At 42.7% G+C, this 27,532-nt stretch overlaps 2 protein-coding genes across 3 annotated transcripts in view; one reads left to right on the plus strand and one right to left on the minus strand.

The window, feature by feature from the left end:
* Positions 1-6,682: 6,682 nt before the first annotated feature.
* On the minus strand, positions 6,683-16,752 carry pex10 (peroxisomal biogenesis factor 10). Of its 2 annotated transcripts, none has more exons than XM_079523642.1 (6): positions 16,353-16,752; positions 13,557-13,637; positions 12,223-12,629; positions 11,285-11,457; positions 9,342-9,492; positions 6,683-7,836 (listed from the first exon to the last, which is right to left on the minus strand). In XM_079523642.1, the coding sequence occupies exons 1-6, from the start codon at positions 16,462-16,464 to the stop codon at positions 7,768-7,770; spliced, it is 993 nt and encodes a 330-aa protein (XP_079379768.1). In that variant the 5' UTR covers positions 16,465-16,752; the 3' UTR covers positions 6,683-7,767. The 2 variants fall into 2 exon arrangements, with proteins under 2 accessions (XP_079379768.1, XP_079379767.1); XM_079523641.1 differs by having other exon boundaries at positions 9,342-9,495; positions 16,353-16,751.
* Positions 16,753-16,787: 35 nt separating this feature from the next.
* plch2a (phospholipase C, eta 2a) overlaps positions 16,788-27,532 on the plus strand; it is a 237,626-nt gene continuing 226,881 nt past the window's right edge. Inside the window, exons 1-2 of the mRNA XM_079523685.1 lie at positions 16,788-16,869; positions 17,458-17,589. The gene's annotated coding sequence lies outside the window, so the exon portion shown is untranslated. The remainder of the gene's footprint in view (positions 16,870-17,457; positions 17,590-27,532) is intronic.

Below are 27,532 nucleotides of genomic sequence, written 5' to 3' on the forward strand. Positions count from 1 at the left end.
CCACAGATAAACCCATGTCAACACCCAGCATGGACCCATGCAGGCGCGCAGACGTCCGGGAGGAATCCAGGAGATCATGAAAGGTGGACACGTGTTCCTTTTGCAGTGGGAAGGCTTTGCTTGTAGAGCCCTGGGCACGTTCCACTTGGTGTCTGTTGTTGAGCAATGCAGTGAGATGGGGGTAGAGAAGTGCCGTTTTCAGGCAGAGCGGTGAGGCCTTGGTGTGTGCCCTCTGGGAAGTGAAATGCCATCTTGGCTCTCTCTGGTGTTCCCCGTTCATACGTCCATCTTCCATTAGAATGTCCCTATAGGGTTAGGCACTCTGCAGCATCCCGTGTAGAGATGCTCTAGTCTTTACTTGTTGAATTGTAGTTTTTGGTTTTAGGGTGGGATATATTTCCATGGTTGAGTCGCACACGCACAGACTCAAATCCTAGCATATTCCGGTTCACTACCTTGTCGATAGGGGAGCTCCAGCTTTGTACACAGTTTTTCCTGTTTCCCTTTTCTGCACACGTGTGAAGGCTGCTGGCTGCCTCCCTTGGTCTTTGTCAGGATCTCCTGCCATTCTGCAAAGACACACAGTTCAGTGGATTTGTTCAAACAACAGTTGAATGATGCATGATGCACTTCACATTCTGAACCTGAGAAAACAAGGTGTCAGTGCAAAAAACCTAAGAGACAGAATATCAATAAGACTGCTAAATAGAGGCTACAAACATACAGAGAATAAGTGAAACCATTACCATTCATTATGCAACATTAAAGAGCATCCACTGTGCTGCGTGTTTACTGTTTAGTGGCTGAATGAATGTTCTGTCCATATGGTCTAGACAACCTCCATAAGAGGATCAGTGTGGATTTAGAGGACTACTCATTAGTGGTGTAGTAGTGGACAAGACCAACATCTGCTGGTGTTGATAATAAAGAGCATTTTCCAAGTTTCTAGCCTAGCTACACTGTAGGTGTACATATTCACCTGATTTAGCTGAATACACAAGTTTATGAAGTTAAAGTTAAGAGTTTTATGTCACATGTACAGAGATGAATTTGTTTGTTTTCTCAAATAAATGCTTAGCTAAAGTGAGTTAGCCGATTCACAAAAACAAAACAGCTTTGCTGACTTGTCCGTATACAGTATACATTTTCTCAACTTGCCTGTTGGTTGTTCAGCCTATTTATCCTATCCTATCGTAACATTAGTGTCACTAACCTCACTTCAAGTTAGTTTAGTCAGTCAAAGTAAAATGTTTAGGTGCACGGTGGCGCTGGCGCCTGCAGTCGGTAGCACTGTCACCTCACAGCTAGAGGGTCCTGGGTTAGTTTCCCGCTGGGGACGCTGTGGGCCTTATAGAGGGGAAAAATAACTGGTTGGAATAACATGTTCCTTCCAAGTGTTAAATCCTACCGGGAAAAGTTGTGGGATATTCTTTTTAAAAAGCAAAGTAAAATGTTTACACAGCTACTGCAACATCTGAATGTGACAGCTGATATTCTAAGACGTGTGACAAGTTTGACAGCTAGCTCTGGGACAGTGAGGAAGAGATCTGACTGCACTGGAAGCTGTTGCTCCGACTCAGATTATTTCAATAAATTACATATTAGTCATGGTGAGAAATTACAAGATTCCAGACTGAACACATTTTATAAATGTACAGTATGTAAGACAGTGTATCTACTGTAAGTGCTCAGTAATCACATGATTATACATCTCAGAGAATCCAAAAGAAAATCTGTGAATATAAATCCTTAGATGCATATAATAATGATGTACTTTGTGGTCTGTGGACTTTGTGTGGCAAGAGATACATGTTACAGGATCACAGATTCTGTTTTGAGGGCAGGTGTTCTACCAACCTAAGACAAGGTCTGAAGAGTAAACCTTATGATGCCTAGGTTTACATGCATGCATAGGGATGGTATGGGACTGACCATGGGTACATTCTAACAGCTAACTGCATGGCAGGTATTCACACAGAAAAATATCATCTGAGATCATGATTTCACTCACTGCTAATAATCTGTCCATGATGGCACCAGCCTCGCTTTGCAGTCTTGCTGCAGATTGTCAGATGTGTCAGGTTGATACATGACCTGATTCCATCATGCACCAACACCCCAAAAATATGCCAAATACTGTAGATAAGAGATAATCTGCCACAACACACAAGTGATGTCATGTGCAACGTGCAGATACTTGGTGAACTATTACGCACAGTAGCCCTTCTAGTTGTTAATAAGATCATGAAAAAAGAAAAGAAAAACATATATATACATACATACACATATTTGCATATTGATACGGTATCCATTTAAACAAAAGCCCCAGGCAAATAAAGCTTGGCCATTACATTAATATCATAAATGTTGGTATGCGGTCAGGTTTTCAGCTGGCTCAGGGAAGGACGACCCTGCCATGCATAGTCCACTATAGATAGATGAATGTACTGTATCTGTCTGTGGGCAGGCATATGCTGTGCCTGTGTGTGCGGATGAGTGCGTAGAGGACTAGAGGTATAAGGTACTTTTGTTACCAGTGTTGTTTTCGTCGACTAAAACTAAGACGAAAAATGTTCGTCGACTACCTTTTTTCACCGACAAAAACTAATGGAAACTAAATGAAAACTAAGCTACGATGACTAAAACTAAGACTAAATATACTGACAATTTCGTCGACAAATAAAAACTAGACTAAAATGTTAGGAAGGGACTAGTGGACAAGAGATCCAGTATAAGTCATTTTACAGTTGGTTGCATGCTGAAAATAGCCGATCTACAAGCTCACAACGCGTCGCGTTGCGACGCGTTGTGAGCTTGTAGATCGGCTATTTTCAGCAAGTGTAATAACACTCATTACGACGGCATCAAGGCCCGCCAAAATACATTTTAGTTGACTAAATCAACTGTAGATTTAGTCGACTAAAATCTCATGGCATTTAGTCGACTAAAACTAGACTAACACTAACACATTCCAGGTGCCTAAAATGTGACTAAAACTAAATGAAAACTATTCAAAAGACTATGACTAAAACTAAAATCAAAATTTGCTGCCAAAAACAACACTGGTGTGCGGATGAGTGCGTGGAGGACTAGAGGTAGAAGGTACTTTTGTTACGCTGTGATACTTGACTGTTGTCTTTTAGCATCAGTGTAATTTGTAATGTATTTTTGAAATGCAATGTATTTTGTAATGTAATGTAATGCAGTGGTTCCCAAAGTGGGGTCCGGGGACCCCCAGGGGTACCTGAAGGAGTTCCAGGGGGGACCCCAACTAAATGATAGTTTGGAACCAAATGGACCCTTATGGGTCTGTAACTCTGAGAGTGTACAAATGGAACCAAATGGACCCTAATGGGTCCATTTGTACACTCTCAGAGTTAAATTAGCATTGATTTTACAATATAAAATGGTGGTCCCAGAGATAGAAATGCCATTAAATGGGGGTCTGTAGACTAATGCATGTCAAACTGGGGGTCCTTGAAATTAAACTGGTTGAGTCACTGCTAGAGACGTAAACATCTTCTCTTATGGGGGTCCCTGGCATATCTTTTCAAATGGGGGTCCGTGGGCTAATTAGTGTCAATTTGGGGGTCCCTGACATGAAAAAGTTTTGGAACCACTGATGTAATGTATTCTGTGATGTTTTCATTTATTACTGACTGGACTCTTGGAAGATTAGCCGAAAGGCTAAAAGAGATCCAAATAAAAATCAAATCATATACATATCATCTCTACAAACTGCAGGTTTAACAACCTCGCTGCAGTTTGTCAGAGCGATAGCCGATATGTTATCAATGCTGTTTAGTTTACCTTCCTCGTCTTCATTTTATTTATAGGCACTAATTGTACAGAGGTGATGGAGTCTGGAAGGACACTTCCAGAGTCAACAGACCTGTAAATCACATGGCCAGTAGAGGGCAGATTGTATTGCTTGCATATTTGAGGTGTTCAGCTATGACGACGTGATCAATATATATGCCACAATGCCTCATCCTAATGGCATTTACAGTTGAATAAGTTGTAGTGTTTTCCCCATACCTCAGCTATCTCAACCGGTCCACATGCACCCTGAGGCCTATACCCGAGTCATTCCAACGCCTGAATGCTGCCCCCTGGCTGCCACATGATGCTCAGCCACAACAATATGCCAAATAGGCTTAATGTTGTGCTCCTTTTGTCCTTTTCCCCCCTCATTTACAGAATTGTCTACCAGAGGCATTAAAGGACCACTTCACCACTTTTCAACATCTCTTCATATAATTGGTCCTCACTAATGTTCATGATAAAACACCACCATTTTTCCACTACTCTCTGTGTCTCATAGGAGGGCTTTGGGCAGTTCGGACCCCCGTCCACCAGTGACATCATCATTAGGTAGACTTTTTTTTAATCAAGATTTGTTTTAAAATATATTTAGATTTTTATTATCGTGAGAATGATGGCTTCAACTTTTGCATTGCAACTTTTCAGGAAAAGAAAGCCTGCCGTTTCTATTAGCTTGGATTCTCCATCGATGATGGTTCTGAACTGCCCACAGCCTTCCTATGAGACACAGACTGAGTAGGAAAAAATGGTGGTATTTTATCATGAACATTAGTTAGGACCAATTATAGGAAGAGAAGTTGAAAAGTGGTGAAGTGGTCCTTCAAGAGCTTCAATAATGTTGTCATACATGACAGTTTGATGCCATCATTACCATGATGAGGGGTTTTCACAATCCAAATTAACGCAATGCAGAGCATCTTTTGACAGGACACCATTATCAAACAGAAGATAGATAAGAGTAACAGCATATGTATGTAATTTTGTTATGGTCCGAAGTCAGGAGATGTAGTTGGCCCTTGGGTGTTTTAATGTTTTCAAATAATGCCAATAGTAATGAATCTTAATGTTGTCAATGTACCCATCTTAGTCAATATTGATAATAATCCAGGGAAGATAGACTGGTCAAAATTAACCAGTGAGGATATTTGCATCGCATTTTAACTATTCTATTTAACTATCATCATCAATATTTAATATCAATGGTCTTTTACTCTTGTCAGGTGTGTGCTGTGAACAAAAAGGGTAACTCTGCCTTTTTTCAGCCTTATGTCACATTACCAAATGTTACCAGACGAGCAAGATAAAAAGAATATTACAAGGAACGCTGACAAATTATACTTTGGGAAATGGCCAGGTTAAAAAATGTCCCATACTGTTGGGTGGGCCGTTCATAATACAATTCAGCTATGAAGCTGCGGGCCGTATAAAATTCGTCCCAGGGCTGTATTTGGCCCACGGGCCGCACTTTGGACACCCCTGATATAAGAGGTGGCCAGCCAATAGAACACACCTCTAGTTGTTTATACAGGCATGAGCATCGGCAGTACTACTTAGACAATGATTAAAGCCATGACATTGTGTGCCACACGCATCACTAATAAAAGTAAAAGTATTGTCAGGCAACAGAATTTTACTACATAGTATTATGTCACAATCTTTACAGAACTGAGCCAGGTGCTTAGCAAACAGAATTGTTTGCTAAGCACAAAAGTACCTTATAGCACAAAAGTACCTTATACCTCTAGTCCTCTACGCCAGGGGTTCTCAACCCGTGGGTCGCGACCCCTCGGGGGGTCGCCAAATTATTTTAGGGGTCCCCAAATTATTTTCAAAAAAATAAAAAAAAAGATTTTTTTTAAAATTTTATTTTCACGATTTAAAAAAAATAGCAGACCTACAAGCTCGTAGCGCGCCACTCGGTGGCGCGCTATGAGCTTGTAGATCTGCTATTTTTCAATAGCTAAATTATAACAATGCTTAAAACACCAAAAGGGGTTCCCGCCCAAAATGGTTTAAGGTTATTGTAGCAGTCAATTTATATTGGGGGTCCCGAGACATTGCCAAAGCATTTCCGGGGGTCCCCGGCCAAAAACGTTGAGAACCCCTGCTCATAAATCCAATTACCTATAGCAAACACACAAGTAGTGTCATCGACCTCAATGAAGGATTGAACAAATATTAGTCTGTTCAGAAATTCATCTTCAGATTGTAATGACCGAGTGACTCATAGGGTGTGCTATAATTGTAAATGTCTTGCCATCATCTATTCAGAAATAACCAGAGTTCCATTATATTGCCACACACCACCAGGTATTCTACCCCGTTAGTTCTTAGCTGAGATCAGTGGTGGACTCCCCAGCACCATGAAGGCAAAGTTTACATGTATCGAGTTCAGTTCATCCAGGTCTTGCTTAGAATGTCTCCTGTAGGCCTGGGCCGTGGCTCAGCGGTCCAGGCACCTTGGCCGGCAGCCCGAGTCTGGCAGTGTGCTGCGGGTTCGACTCCCGATCCAGACGGCCTTTACTGCATGTCACCCCCCCCATCTCTCTCCCATTTCCTGTCAGCCTACTGTCTGTCCCCTAAAAATATAAAATAAAGGCGAAAGCCAAAAAAAATAAAAAAAATAATGTCTCCTGTAGCCTAGAGTAGGGGTTCTCAACGTTTTTGGCTGGGGACCCCTGGAAATGCTTTGGCCATGTCTCGCGACCCCTGCCCCACCCCCAATACAAATTGACTGCAAAAATAACCTTAATAATAGAGAAGATATATCATAAATGAATACTGAAACCAGATATAATCATTAAGGAAAGTTTATGCATGTACTATTTAAACTCATTTCCATTTTCCAGCCATTCAGTTGCAAAAAAAAAAAATCTTTATTTTTTTAAATAAGTTGGGGACCCCCCAAAATGATTTGGCGACCCCCCCAAGGGGTCGCAACCCACGGGTTGAGAACCCCTGGCCTAGAGAGTCAACACAAGCCCCCAGTAAGGCTATCCAACGTTGAAGATGCCACTACCTACTGGCGAAATGTGGAATTGCAGCACTTCATGGAAATGGACGGACGGCTCGCTCGAGCCATTGAGTTATCATTATACTTCCGGAAGTCTTCCGGGTGCTTCAAAACGCCACTGAGCAACTTCCACTGAAATGAATAGCGGGGGGGGGGGGGGGTTAACACTCCAGTTCGGTCTCTATCCTTTATATACTCTATGAGTCAACAACCAAGCGTCTTGCTTTGTCAGCAGCACTGTGTCCTTGAGTCATTGCATTTTAATTTTTTTATTTGAATTATGATCACTTCTTGGTTCTAAAAATATGCTACCTTTCCACCCAGAACAAGTTGCAGACATACAAGCATAAATAAGTGCCGTGACATTTTACCAAGGTCTCTCACACACACACACACAGAGAACCCCAGCCTGCTATTTGACATCCTGTCAATGCCCTCCTCCCCCTGGCCAGCATCATGTCCCAGGGCGACGCAGCTGGTGTGTCTGTGGGAGGTGCAGGTAAATGTCCACATACTTGAAAATATTGTCAGCAACACACTGCGTCCCCAGACGGAGTCGTGCGTCCCACAGGAAGGTAACCCGAGGCTAGCCAGAAGAATTCAGAATTGAATTCTGAATTGAATTCTGAAAGTCGTTGATAATCCAAATGCAGGTAGAGGTCATTCTGGCAGTTCCACTTACAGGCAGTATCAGACTGATGCAATCCAACATTAAAGGATACCATTCGAAATTAAAATGTTCCCTCAAATAACTTACAGTAAAACAGTTTTACTCCTGTCTAAATTCTGTAATCATTTTTTTTACAAAGTTCTCTGTGACGAGTAAAACAGCTGGAAAAGGTCCTTGTTCACCTCGACATGGATTCCAGTGTTAATTGAATATGATTCAGTGCTGGTGAATAGTACAGTCACATATTATTTTGCTCTTCCTAATTGTAGTTTCTCAGGTATATAAGTCTGTGAGGCTGGAATTTCTCCCGACACAAGGGGCACTCTGTCTGTAATAAAGAAAATAAACACATATAGGTCAGTTAAGGTGGTTGCACACTGGTGCATTTCTTTCAGGACTGCCTTTTTCACAGAGCTTTCGCCCAGGTGGGTGTGGTTTTGAGGTTATTATTCTGTGAGGTTAGGGTTAAGGTTAGGTTTAGGAATCGTTTGAGGTTAAAGGTTAGAGTTAGGCGGCATATAACCACACCCACCTGGGCAACAAAAGCTCTATGAAAAAGGCAGTCCCGCATTTTTCCGCTGCATTTTGCGGATCTGAAAGTAATAGGCTAGCTAGCCTATTATCACTAGCTGTCAGCCTGTCACCAACACCTGCACTAAGGGCTGCGGAAAACGAATAAAATAAATATTCGGCGGCAGTGTGGAAACGTGATTGTTTTTACGTCCTCTGAAACTCCGTCCGATATTCGGCCTAAAAAACGCACCAGTGTGCAAACACCTTTACATTTACATTTCAATACAGTGCAAACCTAAAACCAAATGAATTGGCATATAATGAAACTATTGCAGTGGATACAGTATATAGCATAGAGTATCAGTATGTGCACATTTATTTATTTATTTATTCTCCAGGTGGATTAGCTGTTACTGAACAAACACACTATAGAGCGTCGCAGTCCCGACCCCTACCAGGGCCCAGGAAATGATTCTCCGTTCATTTTCCTCATAGACATTTCAAAAAGTATTTATTTAAAGACCTTTTAAGCCTCGTACAAAGCCAACTCTTGTCGTGACAAATCATGACAACAAACACAATTTTTCAGGTTGAACAAATAATTAGAAAGAAGAAGAAAACGGTTGGTTACAACACTTTTTTTGTTGTTTTTCTATTTTGTAATTATTTGTTTGGTCCAAAATATTGTGTTTGTTGTCATGAACACAATCTCGTCACGACAAGAGCTGGCTTCGTACGACGCTTATAAGGTCTTTAAATAAATACGTTTTGAAATGTCTATGGGAAAAATGCATTGAAAACTATTTCCTGGGCCTGGCGTCGTCATGAAAGGGGGCGGGACTGCGACGCTCTATAGCAGGGGTGACTATTGAATTTAAACACAGTGCTGGATTATGTTAGAACTGCATGAATTTGGCAGACGTGATGACAGACTACTTGGGGGCCAACAATGGGGCCAACTATTCTTTTTATATTTATGTTTGTATATTTTCACATTATTACACATTATATGCATTATGAATATGACTCAAGGCAGACATTATAAACATTTAACATTTGTGTACATACGGATGGAATGTGGAATGCAGGTATGTACTCAAATGGTACATATTTATTACCAATAATAGTAGAGTTCAATTAATTCCCCTCGAAAACATTAACATAATGCTGCCTTTAAAGGCTAGTCATTTGTTCTTACTTTGAGGGCTGGATTGAGATGGTCAAAGGGCCGCGTCCGAAGCCTTTTTGTTTTGACGCAAAAATATCCCTAGGAGAGCCTTTGAAGTACTAGAACCCTGCTGTGTAGCAGCAGAGACTAACCTTGGTGTTGCACCACTCTGTGATGCACTCCCAGCAGAAGAGGTGGCCACAGGGGGTGCAGGTGGAATGCCTTCTCTCCTCCAGACACAAGATGCAGCGGGAGGCACTCGGAGAGGAGGAGGAGGAAGATGAGGTCTCTTTGTGTTGAGGACTACTTCATGTTGGACACAAAGCAGAAGTTCAAATTAAGAGTCATATTACAAGCATTATCGTGCAGGCCTGTTTCATACAATACTCTCCCATGAAATGGTTTCACAGAAATTCACACCTCTCGAAACCTTTCAGTAATAGCTCAAGGCCTTGTACTGTACCAATTCTGACACTGACGGTCACGAAGGGGCCTGCTCGCCGAAACGCGCTTGTCTGGTTTGTCTGATGCGGATCCTCTACATTATTAACCCATTTTGGACTGAGGTCGATTAAAAAAAGGCTTCTAAATCCTAAAACTTTTCTGAAAAACCCATGTTTCTATGTCAGTGGTGCTCAACCTTTTTCATGTCAAGGACCCCCAGAATTATCTCTATTGGGCCACGGACCCGCATCTCAAAATATGTAGTTCCAGGGACCCCCCAGAAGCCAATATTTTAGTTAAAAATGTTTCCTCGGAAATATATATTCAAAGATTTGCACCACATTTTTACGACTTTTCAAAAATAGCAGACCTACAAGCTCGTAGGTGAGCTTGAAGATCTGCTATTTTTCAATAGCTAAAGCATGACAATGCTATAAACACCAAGAGGGGTTCCCGCCCAAAATGGGTTAAATAAGACTCTTACTACAGCGGATTTCATACTCTTTCTACATGTTCCCTTCAAATCTGCACCCAGCACACGCCTGAATCCTTAAGACTGTTTGAGTTGAGCGTGCCTTTTCCCTTGACTTGTACTGTACCATTCACTGGGGCTGTGTAGTGCATGGATGAACCGTGTGGTGTGTAACATTTCACTTTGATACTAACATACATACATTTTACTGTATATTAAAACAGACTGTTTTAATATACAGTCTAGTACAAAGAAAAGAGTTGAACCCTGAGTGTACAAATGTACCCGAAAGGGTCTATTTGGTTACATTTGTACACTCTCCCTGTACCCAGTGGTGTAAAGTAACTAAGTACATTTACTTAAGTACAATTTTGAGGTAGTTGTACTTTACTTGAGTATTTTCAATACTTTTACTTCTACTCCACTACATCTCAGAGGCAAATATTCTACTTTTACTCCACTACATTTATTTGAAAACTTTAGTTACTAGTTACTTTGTAGATTTTGATTATTATTTAAAAAAATGCTGTGAATGGGCCTTTCAAGTACATTTTAATACCAATACCTTTGTACTTTTATTCAATGAAGTAACTGTCGAATTCCGGACTTTTACTTGTAATGGAGTAGTTCTACATTGATACTTTTACTTAACCCCTTTTGGTGTTAGCATTATGTTATGCTTTAGCTATTGAAAAATAGCAGATCTACAAGCTCATAGCGCGGCACCGAGTGCCGCACTACGAGCTTGTAGGTCTGCTATTTTTGAAAACTCGAAGAACGACTGACATAGAAACATAGCTTTTTCAGAAAACTGTCAGGATGTAGAAGACATTTTTTGAATCTGATCTCAGGTCAAAACAATGGGTTAAGTAAGACATGCGAGTACTTTTTCCACCACTGATTGTATGTATACCTGGGCAGTGGCGTGCACAGATAGACACTAGGGGGTGCTAGAGCACCCCCTGCCCTTTTGGCAATGTGCCCTTTAAAAAAAAAAGCTTGTAGATCTGCTATTTTTCAATAGCTAAAGCATAACATAATGCACACCAAAAGGGGTTCCCGCCCAAAATGGATTAAGGCAACCGGCCGGTTCCACGCGCTGCACAAGGTGCCCTTTTTTAACTTGAGCACCTGCCCCTCTAAATGTCTGTGCACGCCACTGACTGATTGTATGTATACCTGGGGGACATGTTTCTGTGGAGCTTCCATTCCCGTCTGGCTCTCTGCCTCTGCCTGAAGCTGTTGATCTGCAGGGCCACGGTGAGGGCCAGTTGGAGGAGAGACACGGCCCCCAGCAGCCGGTAGCTGCTCCTGATGACCAGGTCATCTCCCTTCACCCCCAAGACACGCAGCTGCGGAAGAGACCACAATGTCGTTGAGGACCTTGTTGGCTTACAGCAGTGGTAAAAAAAAAAGAGGGGCTCATGTAGTCATATTTAATAAGTTAACTCATTTACACCATTATGTACAAAGGTCATTAAGAAGCTGTTAAACTGAAATGACAGTAATATAAGCCACCACACTATTTATTTTTATAATACCATAAAAATGGGTTCCGTTATGTAATTCTTATAACACATTATTAAAGTGAAGATGACCACTTATGGGTCCACTTGTTTACATTTGTACACTCTCCGAGTTACAAAGGAGAAGAAACTATATATATATATATATTCACAGCTCTGGCCATATTATCATTATAGACCATTATTGGCTTTATCTTTTACAGCGTGGATCTGCAGGAGGCTAGCCGTCTAAGACAGGGCAGGCCACAGAAGTACTTTGTGAGTCTGTTTGGATCTAATCTAGCAAACCACTGGACCAATCAGTGGCAGACGTTGTATGCACCGTTGCACACACACCACACACACACACACACACACACACACACACACACACACACACACACACACACACACACACACACACACACACACACACACACACACACACACACACACACACACACACACACACACACACACACACAGACACACACAGACACACAGACACACACACACACTGAATATAATGTATCCATTTGCAACTCTGAGAGTTACAAATAAACATTCAGACTAAAAAACACCTAGAATTACAAGCCGACATAAGACACCTACGTAGCCGACCCCGGAGGTTCTCTTGGACAGGTGATAGAAGGCCCCGCTGAGGTAGAACAACGCCACGTGGACCCTGTGCAGGAGGCCGAGGCCCTGCTGGACGGCCAGCACGGCAGGCGCGCACGCCTTCCTCTGGCGCTCCGACAGCAGCCCCACGGCCCTCTGAACCCACGTCCTCAGCCAGGCTCCGGGGCCCCGAAGGTTGGACACCCTGCTGCCGCCGCGTCTCTCCCCCCCGTCGGCGGCCTCCAGCTCATTCTCCAGGCATACCAGGACCTTGTCCAGGAGGTAAGGCACGAAGGTGTGGAGGAGAACCAGGAGGCCTCGTCGGGCGCCGGACGGGACGCGGCGTTTGCTGGGGTCCACTTGGATGATGTTGACGTACTCCTCGCCCAGGGTCTGGTAACCTGGAGATGCAAATGTTAGGGGCAATCATAAATGGTGCATTTATGTAGCGCCTTTATCCAAGGCGCTTTACACCCATTGACACATACATTCATTCATTCATACACCGATGGCAGCGGAAACCATGCAAGGCACCGACCAGCACATCAGGAGCAATTAGGGGTTCAGTGTCTGCAACCTTGCAGTTACCATCCAGCCACTCTACCCCTGAGCCACCGCCATGCTCATCATGTCAAGATATCAACGTAATCTTTCTAATACACACACTAAAGCAACTTGTTTTACATAAGTTAATTATGTGTGACAGGCCTCTCCTGTTTTTAGCTCCCTTACCCATGATGTTTGAAATTTGATTGATTGAAAATGTTATTAACAGTTTGCAGAATTACAGTACATTTCAAGCACAAACTCAATACAAAGGCTGTTAACTGTGAGTGGACGACCCAATTAAGCATTACACTTGTTTACAACAGGGTCCACCATGTTCAATTCATCAAAACATTTAGAGACGTACAAATAGACACTTCTATATAGACAAAGAACAGTACAGGAATTCATCATAATGGAGGTAAAAAGGGAAAAGAAACATATACAGTGAGGGGAAAAAGGGGGGGCGGTGGGGGGGATTCAGATTTTACGGGGGCCAGTTTCGAATTGCAGCCATCCGTAGGTGCCCTTTGAGAGCGGTTTTGAAGGAGTCAAGGGATTCGCATGTCTTAATGACTGTTGGTAGGGCGTTCCACATTTTGGTGGCATAGGAGCGAAAAGAATTTAGTCCCTTGATTGTGCCGAATCTGGGTTGAACATGATTCGTTGCACTCCCTCTGGTGTTGTGGGTGTGGACTTCGTTAACATTAAGGAAGTAATCATTATTGATTTGCATTTGCATGGACGATTGAATATCATTGGCATTGAAATATTGCAACTACCTGAAAATGTGGTCAAACCATAGTATGCAAGGTCGGAAAATAGCTCGATCTCTTTCCTCCAGTCTAGCCATCTTTTGGACCCTATACAGAATAAAAGAAAATGTTAAACTTTCAAATAAGCAAACCACACCTACTGTAGAGGTAATTACTATGATCAATGTAATTCTAATAGCATGGCATTAGACCATTCCTGTGAACAGTGTGCAACATCAACAGACATGGCTGCACAAAAACAGAACAAGAAACAAAGTGCAGTGCAGAGACAGTGGTGGAAACTCAGATTTTGAAGTTAAAGTAGCAAATGTCATTTCACACATAGCAGCCATGCATAATGTCTTCATCACTTTATCATGGCAGCTGGTAAAGGTGGGTTTGTGTTGCTGGGTAGCATTCAACTTAGAATAATAATACCAATAAAAATGAGTTAAAAATACCTCTCAGGTAGTAGAGCACAGGCATATGATTGATTGATTGATTGAAATATTTATTAAGTTTGCAGAATTACAGTACATTTCAAGCACAATTCAATACAAAGACTGTTAACTGTGAGTGGACGACCCAATAAAGCATTACACTTGTTTACAAGAGGGTCCACGGTGGACCCTACTTTTATATGCTATGGGTATAAAGGTGGACCGAAATATTGTAGCCTATAAATGTCTCCCATCGTATGGGCCCAGACTGCATAATTCGCGCAGTCTGGGAGCTCAGAATTACCCGAATTACAGACAAAAGCCCATGGAATGATCGAGTTCTACTATTGGCTGTTCGCCTCGCCACGCCGCCCATCTTTTTCAGACGGGGAGGGAGGTTGTTATGGCAACCTGGCTATACACGTGACTCAGTATTTTGGTGTTTTAAATACATTTTGATAACATTTAAAGCGATGTTTATAGTTTATTTTAGCTTATCTTCCTCCAGTGAATGTATATGTATTTTTGTATGTAAATATGTATTTATTTATTCATTCATGTATTATTTTGTGCCGACTGAAATGACAAGAGCACCGTATTGAATCCATAAATATTTAATTATTTGATAATGTAATGTGGGCCATGCAATGTGGGCCATCGTGTTTATTTATGATTACATTATAAACATTTATGTGCGTTATTGTTTGTTTACCATTGTTGAGAACCATCAGGGTTAGCCCTGAAACATGACTGCCATGATAATCATCATGATGATTATCATGGCAGTCATGTTTCAGGGCTACATCAGGGTCAAAACCCGCTCGGAGCCATGGATGAATTCGGACATACTGACTGCATGCAATGAAAGCCAGAGACAAAAAATGCTCTGAATTTCTAAAATGCAAGTCGGAGCTTGCCAAGCGCTTCGACAGTGATCTCCAAGCTCAGTTGGACAACCTAAAAACCCAACGAAACAAGCTAAGAAACATTGTAACTACCATGACTAAATCAGCTAAAAGTAACTTTATCAATGATAAAGCAGAGGAAAACAAAAACAATCCTCGTGAGCTCTGGAAGATACTAAACAATCAACTAGGCTGCGGTCAGAAACGACACTCTCATCACTGACTAGCTCCTTTCGGAACCCTACGTTAAAGTTTCTGACATTTTGATGACTTTATGTAGGGTTCCTTCTCACCGGATTCAAGCGACATGGGATGCCATCTGATTTCCCCTGACTTAGCCCTGTGCTGCGGTGTGGGTGTCACGCTGACATATTCCAAACGAAGCATATGAACGCTATAGGAGAAAACGAACCATCTGACCCCCCCCGCGAACGGCTCAGAAGCCGTTAAGTATTTTTAATGTTTGTACGACCGTTTTGCCAGCTCTGAAATTCTCTCTTCGGTCCCTCCTTGTTGACATCTCGGTTGGCTAGCTGCGCCTACGAGGCGCGTAGGGAGGCGCTGCTAGCCAACCGAGATGCCGAGAGGCGGTACAATGGGATGTCAACAAGAGAGAATTTCAGAGCTGCCAAAACGGTCGTACAAACATTAAAAATACTTAACGGCTTCTGAGCCGTTCGCGGGGGGGGTCAGATGGTTCGTTTTCTCCTATAGCGTTCATATGCTTCGTTTGGAATATGTCAGCTTGACACCCACACCGCAGCACAGGGCTAAGTCAGGGGAAATCAGATGGCATACCATGTCGCTTGAGGCCGGTGAGACCGGACCCTACGTGGTAGGTCCAAAGGAGCTCAACCCGGGGGGTCCGGAGACGGGCTAATCACTGACAAGCTTGATGTGGCCAACTACTTGAATATCTTCTTTACAAACATAGCAACAACTCTGGTTAACAAGCTGGCACTGTATATGTTTCTTTTCCCTTTTTACCTCCTTTATGATGAATTCCTGTTCTGTTCTTTGACTATAAAGAAGTGTCTATTTGTACGTCTCTAAATGTTTTGATGAATTGAACAATGTGGACCCTCTTGTAAACAAGTATAATGCTTTATTGGGTCGTCCACTCACAGTTAACAGTCTTTGTATTGAGTTTGTGCTTGAAATGTACTGTAATTCTGCAAACTGTTAATAAATATTTCAATCAATAGCATATAAAAGTATCGAAAATTAGACATTCCCGCCACTGTGTAGAGTGTAGTAAAGGGAGCAACGTAGTAGCGAGTGTGTATTTGCTAATGTTACTTGTGTAATCAAAACATGAAAACACACACAAGCTGATGGTGATTAGTTAGGTGATTAGTGGTGTACGCAACAACAGTGTCACTGTGTCAGTCAGTACCCTGTACATTAAACTAAGGTACAGTAAACAGAGAGAACTTCTGAAGATAACGCAGCAGCAGCACTGCAGCAGACAGACTTACCAGCGATGGTGTGAAAAGCCTCGTTGGCGTTGTTCCTCAGATATGTTTGATAATATTCATCCTTTTGACTGGACCTGATCAACTGAGACTGGTTGGCATCCACCAGAGACATGATCACTGCAGCAGCAGGCTAACATTAGCTGCTATCCTGCTATCTTATCTTGGCGTGCAATGCAATGCATGGCATGACAATGACAGCAGAAGCGGTGTACTGTACGAACAAGTCAAGTGGACGAGCATTCAGATATTTTAGACTTAAATGCCAAAAATAAATAGAAGTAGCGTAAAGTAAACATGTGCTTTCTAGGAGGCTACTTTAGCAATCCGGAAAAACAAGCGTGCAGCATTCCTTACTCTGGAAAAGCAAACATGCACGGATACAGAACTCCTATGGCTCACAGCCCCACCTTGTGGCTGGACGCAGCCATTACAAGCGCTTCACTTTGATGTCTGACTTCCAGAGAAAGGGACAAACTCACTCTGTGCCAGACAGTGAGTCAACTTCATGTATGTACAGGTAATACTGTAGCTCAACTCGATAAAGCAACTGTTTATCCAGCTCTCGATCATGCCTTCACATCCAGGTGTGATAAACTTTTTTTTGGGGTATGTTTTACTTTTACTTGACACAATAGATTAAACTGACTGCAGTTCGTGCTTGGGTTCAATCAGGGATTAATTTCATGTCCTATTATTGCATGCAATTTGTGTCTCTTTAGATTCAGAGTGGATTCTGGGCACCTTTCCATCTCTGTAAAGTGGGTTAAGTGCATTCATTCATAGCCTCTGTGGTCTGCCTGAAAAGTTGCAGAACCAGTTTCTTTGTCCCCACAAAGCTGATCTCTGAGGCTGGGTGTGCTGCTGCTAACGGCTTGGATGAACATCTCTTCTCTTCTCTAGTGCAATGACATCCTATATCCACCCTTTTCGGTGTGCCTTTCTCGTTCTCAGCACTAAGTAAGCAACCCTTGGCCTGTGAGGGAAAAAAAATCTTAGGGGCCGGCTGACTGACACACAAGGAAGTGAACTTTGTTTGCAGTTTGAAAGAAGGAGGGGTTTTTCTTCGGCACTCTTTGACTTGGAGGCTACTTGTGACTTATTGCAGATGGAAGGTAGATGGGACCGGAGGCTTGGTGCTCGGTGGCGGTGATGCCTTCAAGAGCGGACTGAACTGTTAAAGGACCACAGACAGAGGGGAGAATCTGAGGATGGGAGCGGGGGCGTGTCAGAGTCAGAGGTAAGTAAAGCCAACTCTTCCTCTATCTGTACACTATCAATGTAACTGGGAGTGTGAAAACCACAATTTGACATCAATTGACAGTTATTTTTTTTATATCATTCACCACTACACAGCATTAAAGTGGGGATGTGACTAGGAAAACATGTTTGTTCCAATAAGTGCTGTTGACTGCACAGCGTGGGGGTGTGTGTGGCTGGTGCATGTTTGTAGTGGGACATCCTTAGTTTATAGCACTCCACAGGCAGTCAGTCAGACACACACACACACACACACACACACACACACACACACACACACACACACACGTGGAAGGAAGCGTAGGAGCCGGTAGGACACCTGCTAAAGTGATAGCAGCGAGTTGTTTTCCATAATGACCTTCTGTTTAGGATGTGACTCACAGCATGAAGCAGAAGGACGCTGTCTGGGACTCGATCTAAAAACTCAACCCCCCCCAGGCACATTAAAGAGACAGGGCAGTATTATGCGTGTCTTAAGTACCAGGTCTTATTACTTAACTTAAGACCTGGAGGCGTGATCAATGCCATTTGGCCACTCAGAATAGCCAACAGACACGCATAATACTGCCCAGTGTGTTTACAAAACGCCAGACCCCCTCAAGGAACTCTGAGGGTCCCTCGACCCCACTTCAGAGAACCACTACTCTAACTCTGTTGCAAATAGGAGAGGAAGTCACTGTAGAGATATATGGCATTGGGCTGTGCTAAATCCACCTGTTGCCTGCTGTAAGGTACAAAGTTCCACCGTTTTAAAGAGAGACCATGTTCTTACAGCCGTATGACTTTTTTTATGACGCCACCACCAATGCAAAACAAACATCAGCGTAGGGGCTGATAGAACTGTGCACACAGCTTGACTGACTGTATACGTGCCGGTTAGAAGCCAAGTGTGGTCATTTCTACTTAGGTAAAAGCTGGGTTTCTATGATAACGAGAAGGTACAGTAGTAGTAGTGTGTGGGTGTGTGTGTCCTCAATAGCAGATCAGCATTGCATCAGCTGTGTTCTGTATTTTTTTAAATAGGGCTTATGTAGGTATATGGTTATGAATGAAGTACAAAGGTTAAAGATGGATTTAAAGTTCTTGTCATGAGTTAAATAAATCTACAGGTCTAGTCTATGGGTTGTCCATTATAGACAGTTATCTGTATGCCGGTAGTACCTGTGCAAGTGCATGCCGCTACACCACAACAATTATCAAGCAGTATCGCGCAAAGACATCTGCTTTTTTCTAGTGTAGGCACTGGTGTCTCACACTGAAAATAGCAAATGTCTACTTCACGATACTGCTTAACCCATTTTGGGCGGGAACCCCTTTTGGTGTTAGCAGATCTACAAGCTCATAGCGCGCCACCGAGTGGCGCGCTACGAGCTTGTAGGTCTGCTATTTTTTTTAAATCGTGAAAATGCGGCACAAATATTTGAATATATATTCTTTCAGAATATTATTATTTCGATGTCGGGCCTAAATGGGTTAATAATAATAAAGGTCTATGCAGTCGAAATTATCCCTAGAGCCATGAAACACTCGCAGCATGTGATTACCAGTTTTACAGTCTCACTTTCTACTGCAGTGAGGTTTTTTTTCACTCCTGTAAATACAATTTTCATCCACGGCACCCCTGAATGACATTGTTACTTTTATAGAACCGTACGTTTATGTCATATTACGGTCCGTAAATATGTAAATCTTTCCCCCTATGATGGGGGGGGGCACGCAGTAGTCCGACATACGTGGCCAGTTAACGCATTTTGGGCGGGAACCCCTTTTGGTGTTTTAAACATTATGTTATAATTTAGCTATTGAAAAATAGCAGATCTACAAGCTCGTAGCGTGCCACCGAGTGGCGCGCTTCGAGCTTGTAGGTCTGCTATTTTTGAAAAATCGTGAAAATGGATTTAGAAGAATCTTTTTAAATTTTGAGGTCAGGCCTAAATGGGTTCAGCCGTGGCTTCCGCGTGTGTTTAGGGTTGGGGGTAGGGTTAGTAATATCGGATTATTGGGACGTCTGACTAACACCCCCCTAAGGTACAGTATGTCTGTGAGAGAATAGTAGTTTCCATTACAACAGATTGACTCAACTCTGTGAAAGGAACTGAGTTGAATGTGTGTTCCGTTAGTGTATTTATTAATGTTTTTGTTTGTTGCCACAGTGATTACGTTTTTAAGTAATTAAGTAATTGGAAGGACAATCACTTTGTGATTTTTTTAACTAGACAAAATGCCATAGTGTGTTAGTTGTCGTTGAATGATATGTGTACTGTATCTGTGCATGTGTGTCCACGTGAGTTGGCAGAGGTGCGACCCCTCATCCATGGTGTAATAAGCCAGTCATGAATAGGGAGAATAACAATTATTAAAGTCATTGAGGTGCATAATTACATATTACAATATCTTCTCATATGAGAATGAAATTAATGGCATCATTGGCATGCTTGAACATGCCAAAACATAACCATACATTTGAGCTGTCGAAAAACCCACATAATGCACCTACTGTAAGCACTTTTCTTTTCTATTTTAACTCGGGTCATGAGCTGAATTTCAACCGGTAACATCCTACGGCTATGCAGTGAGCACACTCACTGTGCTGGAGCCACCTGGTGACCCCATTTGGTCCGTTTTTTGAAATACCTCATGTTTCTATATCAGTGGTTCTCAATATTTCATGTCAAGAACCCCAAAAATTATATGTATTTGGCTGCCGACCCCCATCTGAAAATATGTTGTTTCCAGGGACCCCCGGCCTAGAAGCAAAGATTTGAGTTTAAAACGTTAGCTCTGAAAGAATATATATTCTAAATTTGCGCCACATTTTCAGCAGACCTACAAGCTCATAGCACGGCACTCGGTATTTCTCAATAGCTAAAGTAGAACATAATGCTTAAAACACCAAAAGGGGTTCCCGCCCGAAATGGGATATGTCATCAAGGCAATATCATTAACCTATGCGAAACTAAAAAGAAATACCAACTCGGTGTGTTTATAACTTTGGAATATGCTTCCTGACCTTTCCAATGTTCTCTTTTTCTCCAAACAATTACTGGATATACTGGATATATTTTATGTGCGTCGCTTGTAAGAGTGTGACCTTTTCAGATGGGCTTTGTTGGCCATTCCAACTGCCAGTGGCGTGCACAGACATTTAGAGGGGCAGGTGCTCAAGTTAAAAAAGGGCACCTTGTGCAGCGCGTGGAACCGGCCGGTTGCCTTAATCTATTTTGGGCAGGAACCCCTTTTGGTGTTAGCATTATGTTATGCTTTAGCTATTGAAAAATAGCAGATCTACAAGCTCATAGCGCGCCACCGAGTGGCGCGCTACGAGCTTGTAGGTCTGCTATTTTTGAAAAATAAAAAAATAAAGCTTTTTTTTTTTTTTTTTTTCCAAAAGGGCACATTGCCAAAAGGGCAGGGGGTGCTCTAGCACCCCCTAGTGTCTATCTGTGCACGCCACTGCGGCAACTGCTAGAGTCGTTCTTTCACCATATTGAAAGATGCATGCAATCTGACTTGGAAATTAGCACCAAGAAAACTTCCCCTTTGACTGTCAAAGTGTGTGTGTGTGTGTGTGTGTGTGTGTGTGTGTGTGTGTGTGTGTGTGTGTGTGTGTGTGTGTGTGTGTGTGTGTGTGTGTGTGTGTGTGTGTGTGTGTGTGTGTGTGTGTGTGTGTGTGTGTGTGTGTGTGTGTGTGTGTGTGTGTGGAGGGGGGGGGGGTGTAATTAATGTGATATGTTTTGCCATGGCTGAGATTGCAGTTGATCTCTAAGGTCTTGTCAAGTAATGGGATTAGTGAACTAGCAACAAACGTGGTACGACATGCCCGATAGCGCTATTCTGTCTTATCTCTAAGTCATTCTGTATGGGACAAAATAAAAGCTCTGCACAAAGGACACATTAACGAGGAATAAATGAATGGTTCGATAAAAAACGAATGAGCTGACTAATGTTCCTGGCATGGTTCTACGGGAGGCCGCGCAAATCCACAATGCCTCAAGTCCTTGATACATCAATTTGTACACACTAATCTTTAGAGTGTCAATTTAACTATAATTATTAGACAACCATTAGAGTGTAAAGACTTAAATTAAGACTCAGGAGTTTATTATGTTGTCCACATTTAACGCATGACCCCCCCCCCCCAAGGTCCCAACTATCTGGCAGGCAGTCAATTCATCCTTAGCTAAGCCGGCCTTGCACAACAGTGGCTCAGCGCCCAGTAGTCTACCCCACCCTTCCAGGTACAGACCTACCTACTGGCCCTCCTCTCCAGTTCCCACTCTCCCTCCCTCCCCGTTCAGTCTCCTCAGACCTACCCTGGGCTTTGCACTCACATGTCCTGGTGTTTTCACTGACGTCATGCTTGGCAGGAAACACCCACGGTTGGATGAAGCTCTTTCAAATGAACTTGTGCGCATTGTCTACAGAACCACGCTGAGGGTTTTTGTGATGTGATGTGAAGCTGTGGGGAGGTGATGAGCGTTAGGTGTTTGTGGATGGATTCGAACAAGTCAAAAGGTTTAATGTGATGATCCTCTAAACTTCTAAAGAATAATAGTAAGGGGTAAGTTTGGGTAAGTCTCTCTCTCTCTCTCTCTCTCTCTCTCTCTCATCTGTGTCCTATTCTGTCTATCCTCTCTCCTGGGTACTCAGATTGTCTCTGCTTATTGAAGAGCTAATGTCTTATCTCCTTTCCCATGTTTATGGCGTCATTAGAACAACAGCAGGATAGCTTTACTCAGTCTCAGTTACCTCATGTTGCCTCATCCTGTTTTGATCGACAAACTTCACGTTTTGGTACAACTTCTGTGGGTGTGTGCTGGGTGCGCCATAAACACACGTTTATGGCACGTGTTTGGATGCGTGTGTGTGTGTGTCCGTGTATGAGACTGTGGCTGTATGATACCACTATGGCAAAGATGCCTTTCAAACTCCAAACTGCTGCCGGGCCAACTGTATCTCTTGGCCATTGCAGCAGTGAATGGGAGCCTGGTTTGATGGGGAAACCTCGCTCCAATTCCTTTTGTGGAGTAGGTATAGGCTTTCAGCCTCTTTGAGAGCGCTGTCAGGGGGGATTTTCGGGCAGTGAAACCCAGCACCATACCTGGGAAAAGGACCGGTGAGATTGAAAACAAGCTAAACCCAACTGTGAAAGTGGGCCAGACTGCTGTTCAGCTTCTATTCTTGTGAGGACCAGGCTGTGTGTTGGAGAGGTTCCTGGGTTAGGCCAGGGGTGCCCACACTTTATTGACTTGAGAGCTACTTTCAAAATGACCAGCTCAACAAGATCTACCCACCGAAAAAAAAATATATATATACCATTGCTGAAAATAGTTTAAATATGTACCTGAGGGGGCTTTGGAATAGTGGAGCTATAAGACAAACGCACTTGGAATGGGAAATAGAGGGGGGAGAAATGGAATAGGTAGGGGTTTTTGTATTTGTAATGCTACCAATGTTTTCGTGCACAGCAACACTCTTGAAAACAAAATATTGCATCGTGAGTTTGAACTGACAGGGCCTCAAGTCACCTTAATTCAAGTGGCAGAAGACAAATATAATTCAATATTCTTTAGGGGCATGTGATGTCATGTGATCTACATGCACATCCTTTGTGATCTACTGGTAGATCACAATCTACCTTTTGGGCACCCCTGTCATGTGATCTACCTGCACATCCTTTGTGACCCATGGGTTAGGCTGTGTATGTTAAAGGTTTCATCACATTCATTTTCATTTATTTGTTTCTTTTAGGTTTATGACCTGCAATTACAACCAAACAACCTGAACTTTGAACATTCAGTGGATTGTCTGTGGTCTGGGATTTTCTCTGTGTCTGTGAAGCCTTTTTGAGCTGCAATGAAAACTGGCAAAACAGTGACATCTGCTGGCAAATCCCATTGTCATATATGGGATTTGCTGGCTCTTACATCACACTCCACAGGAAAATCAGAGCACTTGTTTGAGCCAGAAAACCACAGAAAATCTACTGAATGTTAAAAGTTCAGGTTTTTGCGGCGCAATTGAGCTCAGAAAACCTAACAAAAAATAAGAAAAATTACATCTTGTCACATCTCTTTAAGGAAGCATAGTACTCACAACAACTCGCACAAATGTGTGTGTTCACGTGTCCTTGTGTGAGCACGTTGCATCCAGGGAATGTCATTTTTTCAATCACTGTTTTAAGAGTTACAGTAGGCTATACTGTAGTCTTGATGCAGTTGTGAGGTAAATACCTTCCATTTCTCTCCAAACATTCTATAAAATGAGTAAACTACTACTATAATATAGACCCTGTGTTTAGATTAGAGAAGTGCTTTCTCCTTGTGTATACACACGTTTCTCCTCCCTGTCATTGTTGTCCAATATAATAGCTAGTGTCACGTAGCGTTAACTGCTAGCATGTGTGGCTAGCTCCATATTATCTGCTCTAGTGCCGCTGGCTAATGGTGGCCCTCGAGAAGCTGTAAATCAAATCCAAAGCCATGTGTTTAGTCGGGGATAACAGCCTCCAGGCATACCGCCTGAGTAGATGCCAGGAAACTGTGATTCAGTGCTTGTTTTGTGTTCAGTTAATGTTTGGTTGATAAGGACGTAACCAACTATAGTGCATGTGTCACTGAGCTTTAAGTGGCTGTTGTCAAATGGAAAGCCAGATAAACTGGTTATTCATAGACTTTATGGGGTTAGGATAAGGTGTGAGACCATGAGGGATTAAAAAAAAAAAGACATCTCCCCATATCCGTTTTGTAATTATGCAGTAAGTAAAGCCTTGCCGAGCCATGAGACCCATAGGCTATCTCCTGTTTAATGACTGTAGCGTGAGGCAGCTTGATGTACAAGTACACCCCCTAGACATGATGTACGTATGTACACCCCTTGGACATGATGTACGTATGTACACCCCATGGACATGATGCTAATATTATGCCGCAAGGGAGGCATTGGGTCCCATTTTTCAGAGTCTTTGGTATGACCCGGCCGCGGATCAAACCCCCGACCTCCCAGGCTCAGGGTGGAGACACTAACCTGTGTCTCATCATGACATCACATTTGGTTCAATAGATCAAATGATGGCAACACCATATTCTACATCTAATAATACATTATGAAAACAAGACATCCCAACAATAACGAATAATTTAACAGGAATCACAGAATATACTATATGTCCAAAAAGGAGTAGGAAGAAGGAATATATAGTTAGGGCTCCATCTTGCGCCACCCTTATCCCTTATCCCTAAACGTATTTGCCATTTTTTACTATTTTGAAAAACATTTGAAAATAGTTCAACTAGCCGATCTACAGTACATCGAGACATTGTGAGCTTGTAGATCTTCAATTTGAACTATTTTAAAAGGTTTTTTAAAATAGTAAAAAATAGCAAATTAGGTTTAGGGATAAGGGTTAAGGGGTGGCGCAAGATATAGCCCTTAGGACTCCATTTTCGTCACCACTAAACCCCTTATCCCTAAACTTCTTTGCCTTTTTTTACTATTTTGCAAAACATTTTTGAATAGTTAAAATGGCCAGTCTAGGCCTGGGCCGTGGCTCAGCGGTCCAGGCACCTTGGCTGGTAATCCAGTCTGGCAGTGTGCCGCAGGTTCGACTCCCGATCCCGACGGCCTTTACTTCATGTCACCCCCCCATCTCTAAAAATAAAGGCGAAAGCCACAAAAAAAAAAGAAATGGCCAGTCTACAAGCTCACAACGTGTCAATGTAGATTGGCTAGTTGAACTATTCAAAATAGTAAAAAAAAAAAGGCAAAGAAGTTTAGGGATAAGGGCTTTAGCGGTGACGAAAATGGAGCCCTTAGTCTCTAGTTCAGTGATGTCAAACATATACATGCCGATCTAGAAGCTCACAATGTGTCATGTCTTGATGTGTTAATTGTAGCTTGTAGATCTGCTATTTTTTGGTTTTTAATCAGTTGAATCTGCCTTAATTTCACTGGTTCTTCAGGCTGCAGTGTACTCATAAGTCTGTGAAAAGCCTGTGTGTGCTGTATGAGGCCCATTGTGTGTGCTGTGTCAGGGGAACCGTCATGTTGTAGGTGGAGATGGCAGGAAGAAAGGACCATTTGTCTTGGTGTTCTTTGAGCGTTGGCCTGTAACATCTGGGCAACCAGATCCGTGCACATAATAACTTAAACAAACATGTACATAAGAACTACAGTAGCACATGACAGTACTATCACCTAAGAGAACAAACAAGACTTGCTGTATGTCTTTCTTAAACCGACACACACACACACACACACACACACACACACACACACACACACACACACACACACACACACACACACACACACACACACACACACACACACACACACACACAGCTGACAAAACTGCTTACAGAGTTACCGTTTGTATATTTCATGAGTTAGACTTGCAGGCCGAATCGTAGTCGAATTATGGGCCCAGGGGTGACATGTTTCAGTGCATATACGCCAGCATGCACACGCACACATGCACACACTGACACACACATATACGTATCACTATGCTGTACATGTGAGGATGTCAAAACCAAATGTCCATAAAAATGCAATTTCCTACCTTGGTGTCCCTGATTCTACTATTCCTGTGGGGAATCCCACAGACTATAGCAGTGCCACAACTCACACAGGGTTGGCTCCCCTGGCAGGTGCGTGCACAATGGGTTATGTTTTTGTACACCTCCTAGTCACAACAACACACACCATCACAAACCGCCATCTAAAATACGGCACCTTTCCCCCCCAAAAGCCCCAACAACGATGAGCCCTTCTCTGACCTCCCCGTTGAGCATCCATAACCCAGCTGTCAACCAGTTTGTTTCTCAGTAAACAGCGTGCTGTGTTCAGCATAAAGAATGACAGCAGCTTAACAGCAGCTTGGCAAACTTCTGTGACCCTGTATACACGCTTGACAGATGTGATTCATTTCATTCACGGTGAAATGAATGAACGCAAACCTTGCCCATCCGGTCTCATTCACAGTTTAGTTGAGGAACCTGTCGCATGACGTGAAACGGGCGTAAAGAACATGATCGTGCTTGAGCTCACCAAGTGGGTGTCAACGTTAGACAATTTAGCCCACACTTTGACTGCCTTCAGGTATCTTTTCGTTATTTCAACATAATTACACCTCATCGGCCCTTTCAACATCTAGCTATTTATGTTAGCAACACCACCCGGTGTACCATACAGATCGCAGCTTGTAGGATTGATAATGACGCAAAACCCATGCATGAAAAGCAGACTTGTACAGGTGTCCGTTTAGAGACAAACAGGTACACGTTAGTGAAGTGTATTCATCCGAAAAGTGCAGCTGTTCATTATTTTGTTACTCAACCATCAGAAAGTTTGTTCACAAAGACCTTGATAGCTACACTATAGCTTAATCATGAGATTTATTTTTTATGGCTGCTTTTATGGCTGCTATTTTTATATGCTGCATTGTCAAAGGTGTCCAATTTATTATGCAGCCTAACAGATGTTTTTCCAGCATTGTTGGTTGGTTGTTTTGTTTTTTTGGGGGGGGGGGGGGGGGGTTTCAGCGATTTGTTAGAATACCTTATGTTGGAGCCTGCATTGTGCCTCTATTGCACCCTGACTAGGTTTTACTGTAATCAATTGTTGTGAGAGCTTGTCATACATACTTGTATAAGGGTGATAAACAGTTTTCTGGGGCAGTACAGTATACAATATATCTGGGGCTGGTTCAGGCTGACAGCCAGAGGAACACTGAGTCATATTCTAGTTATTGGAAAGAGTTGAGGTGAGGCTTTATTTTGTCTCTCAATGAGGTTTTTCCAAAGTATCCTGCAGAAGTGTGTGTGTGTGTGTATGAATGTGGCCTCACGTGCGTGTCTGGGCCTGCTGCTGAGGCAATCTCTCTTGACTACCCCCGTTTCAGAAACGGATCTCGACACGTC

The sequence above is a fragment of the Electrona antarctica genome (genome assembly GCF_951216825.1).
Source record: "Electrona antarctica genome assembly, chromosome: 2".
Classification (NCBI taxonomy): domain Eukaryota; kingdom Metazoa; phylum Chordata; class Actinopteri; order Myctophiformes; family Myctophidae; genus Electrona; species Electrona antarctica.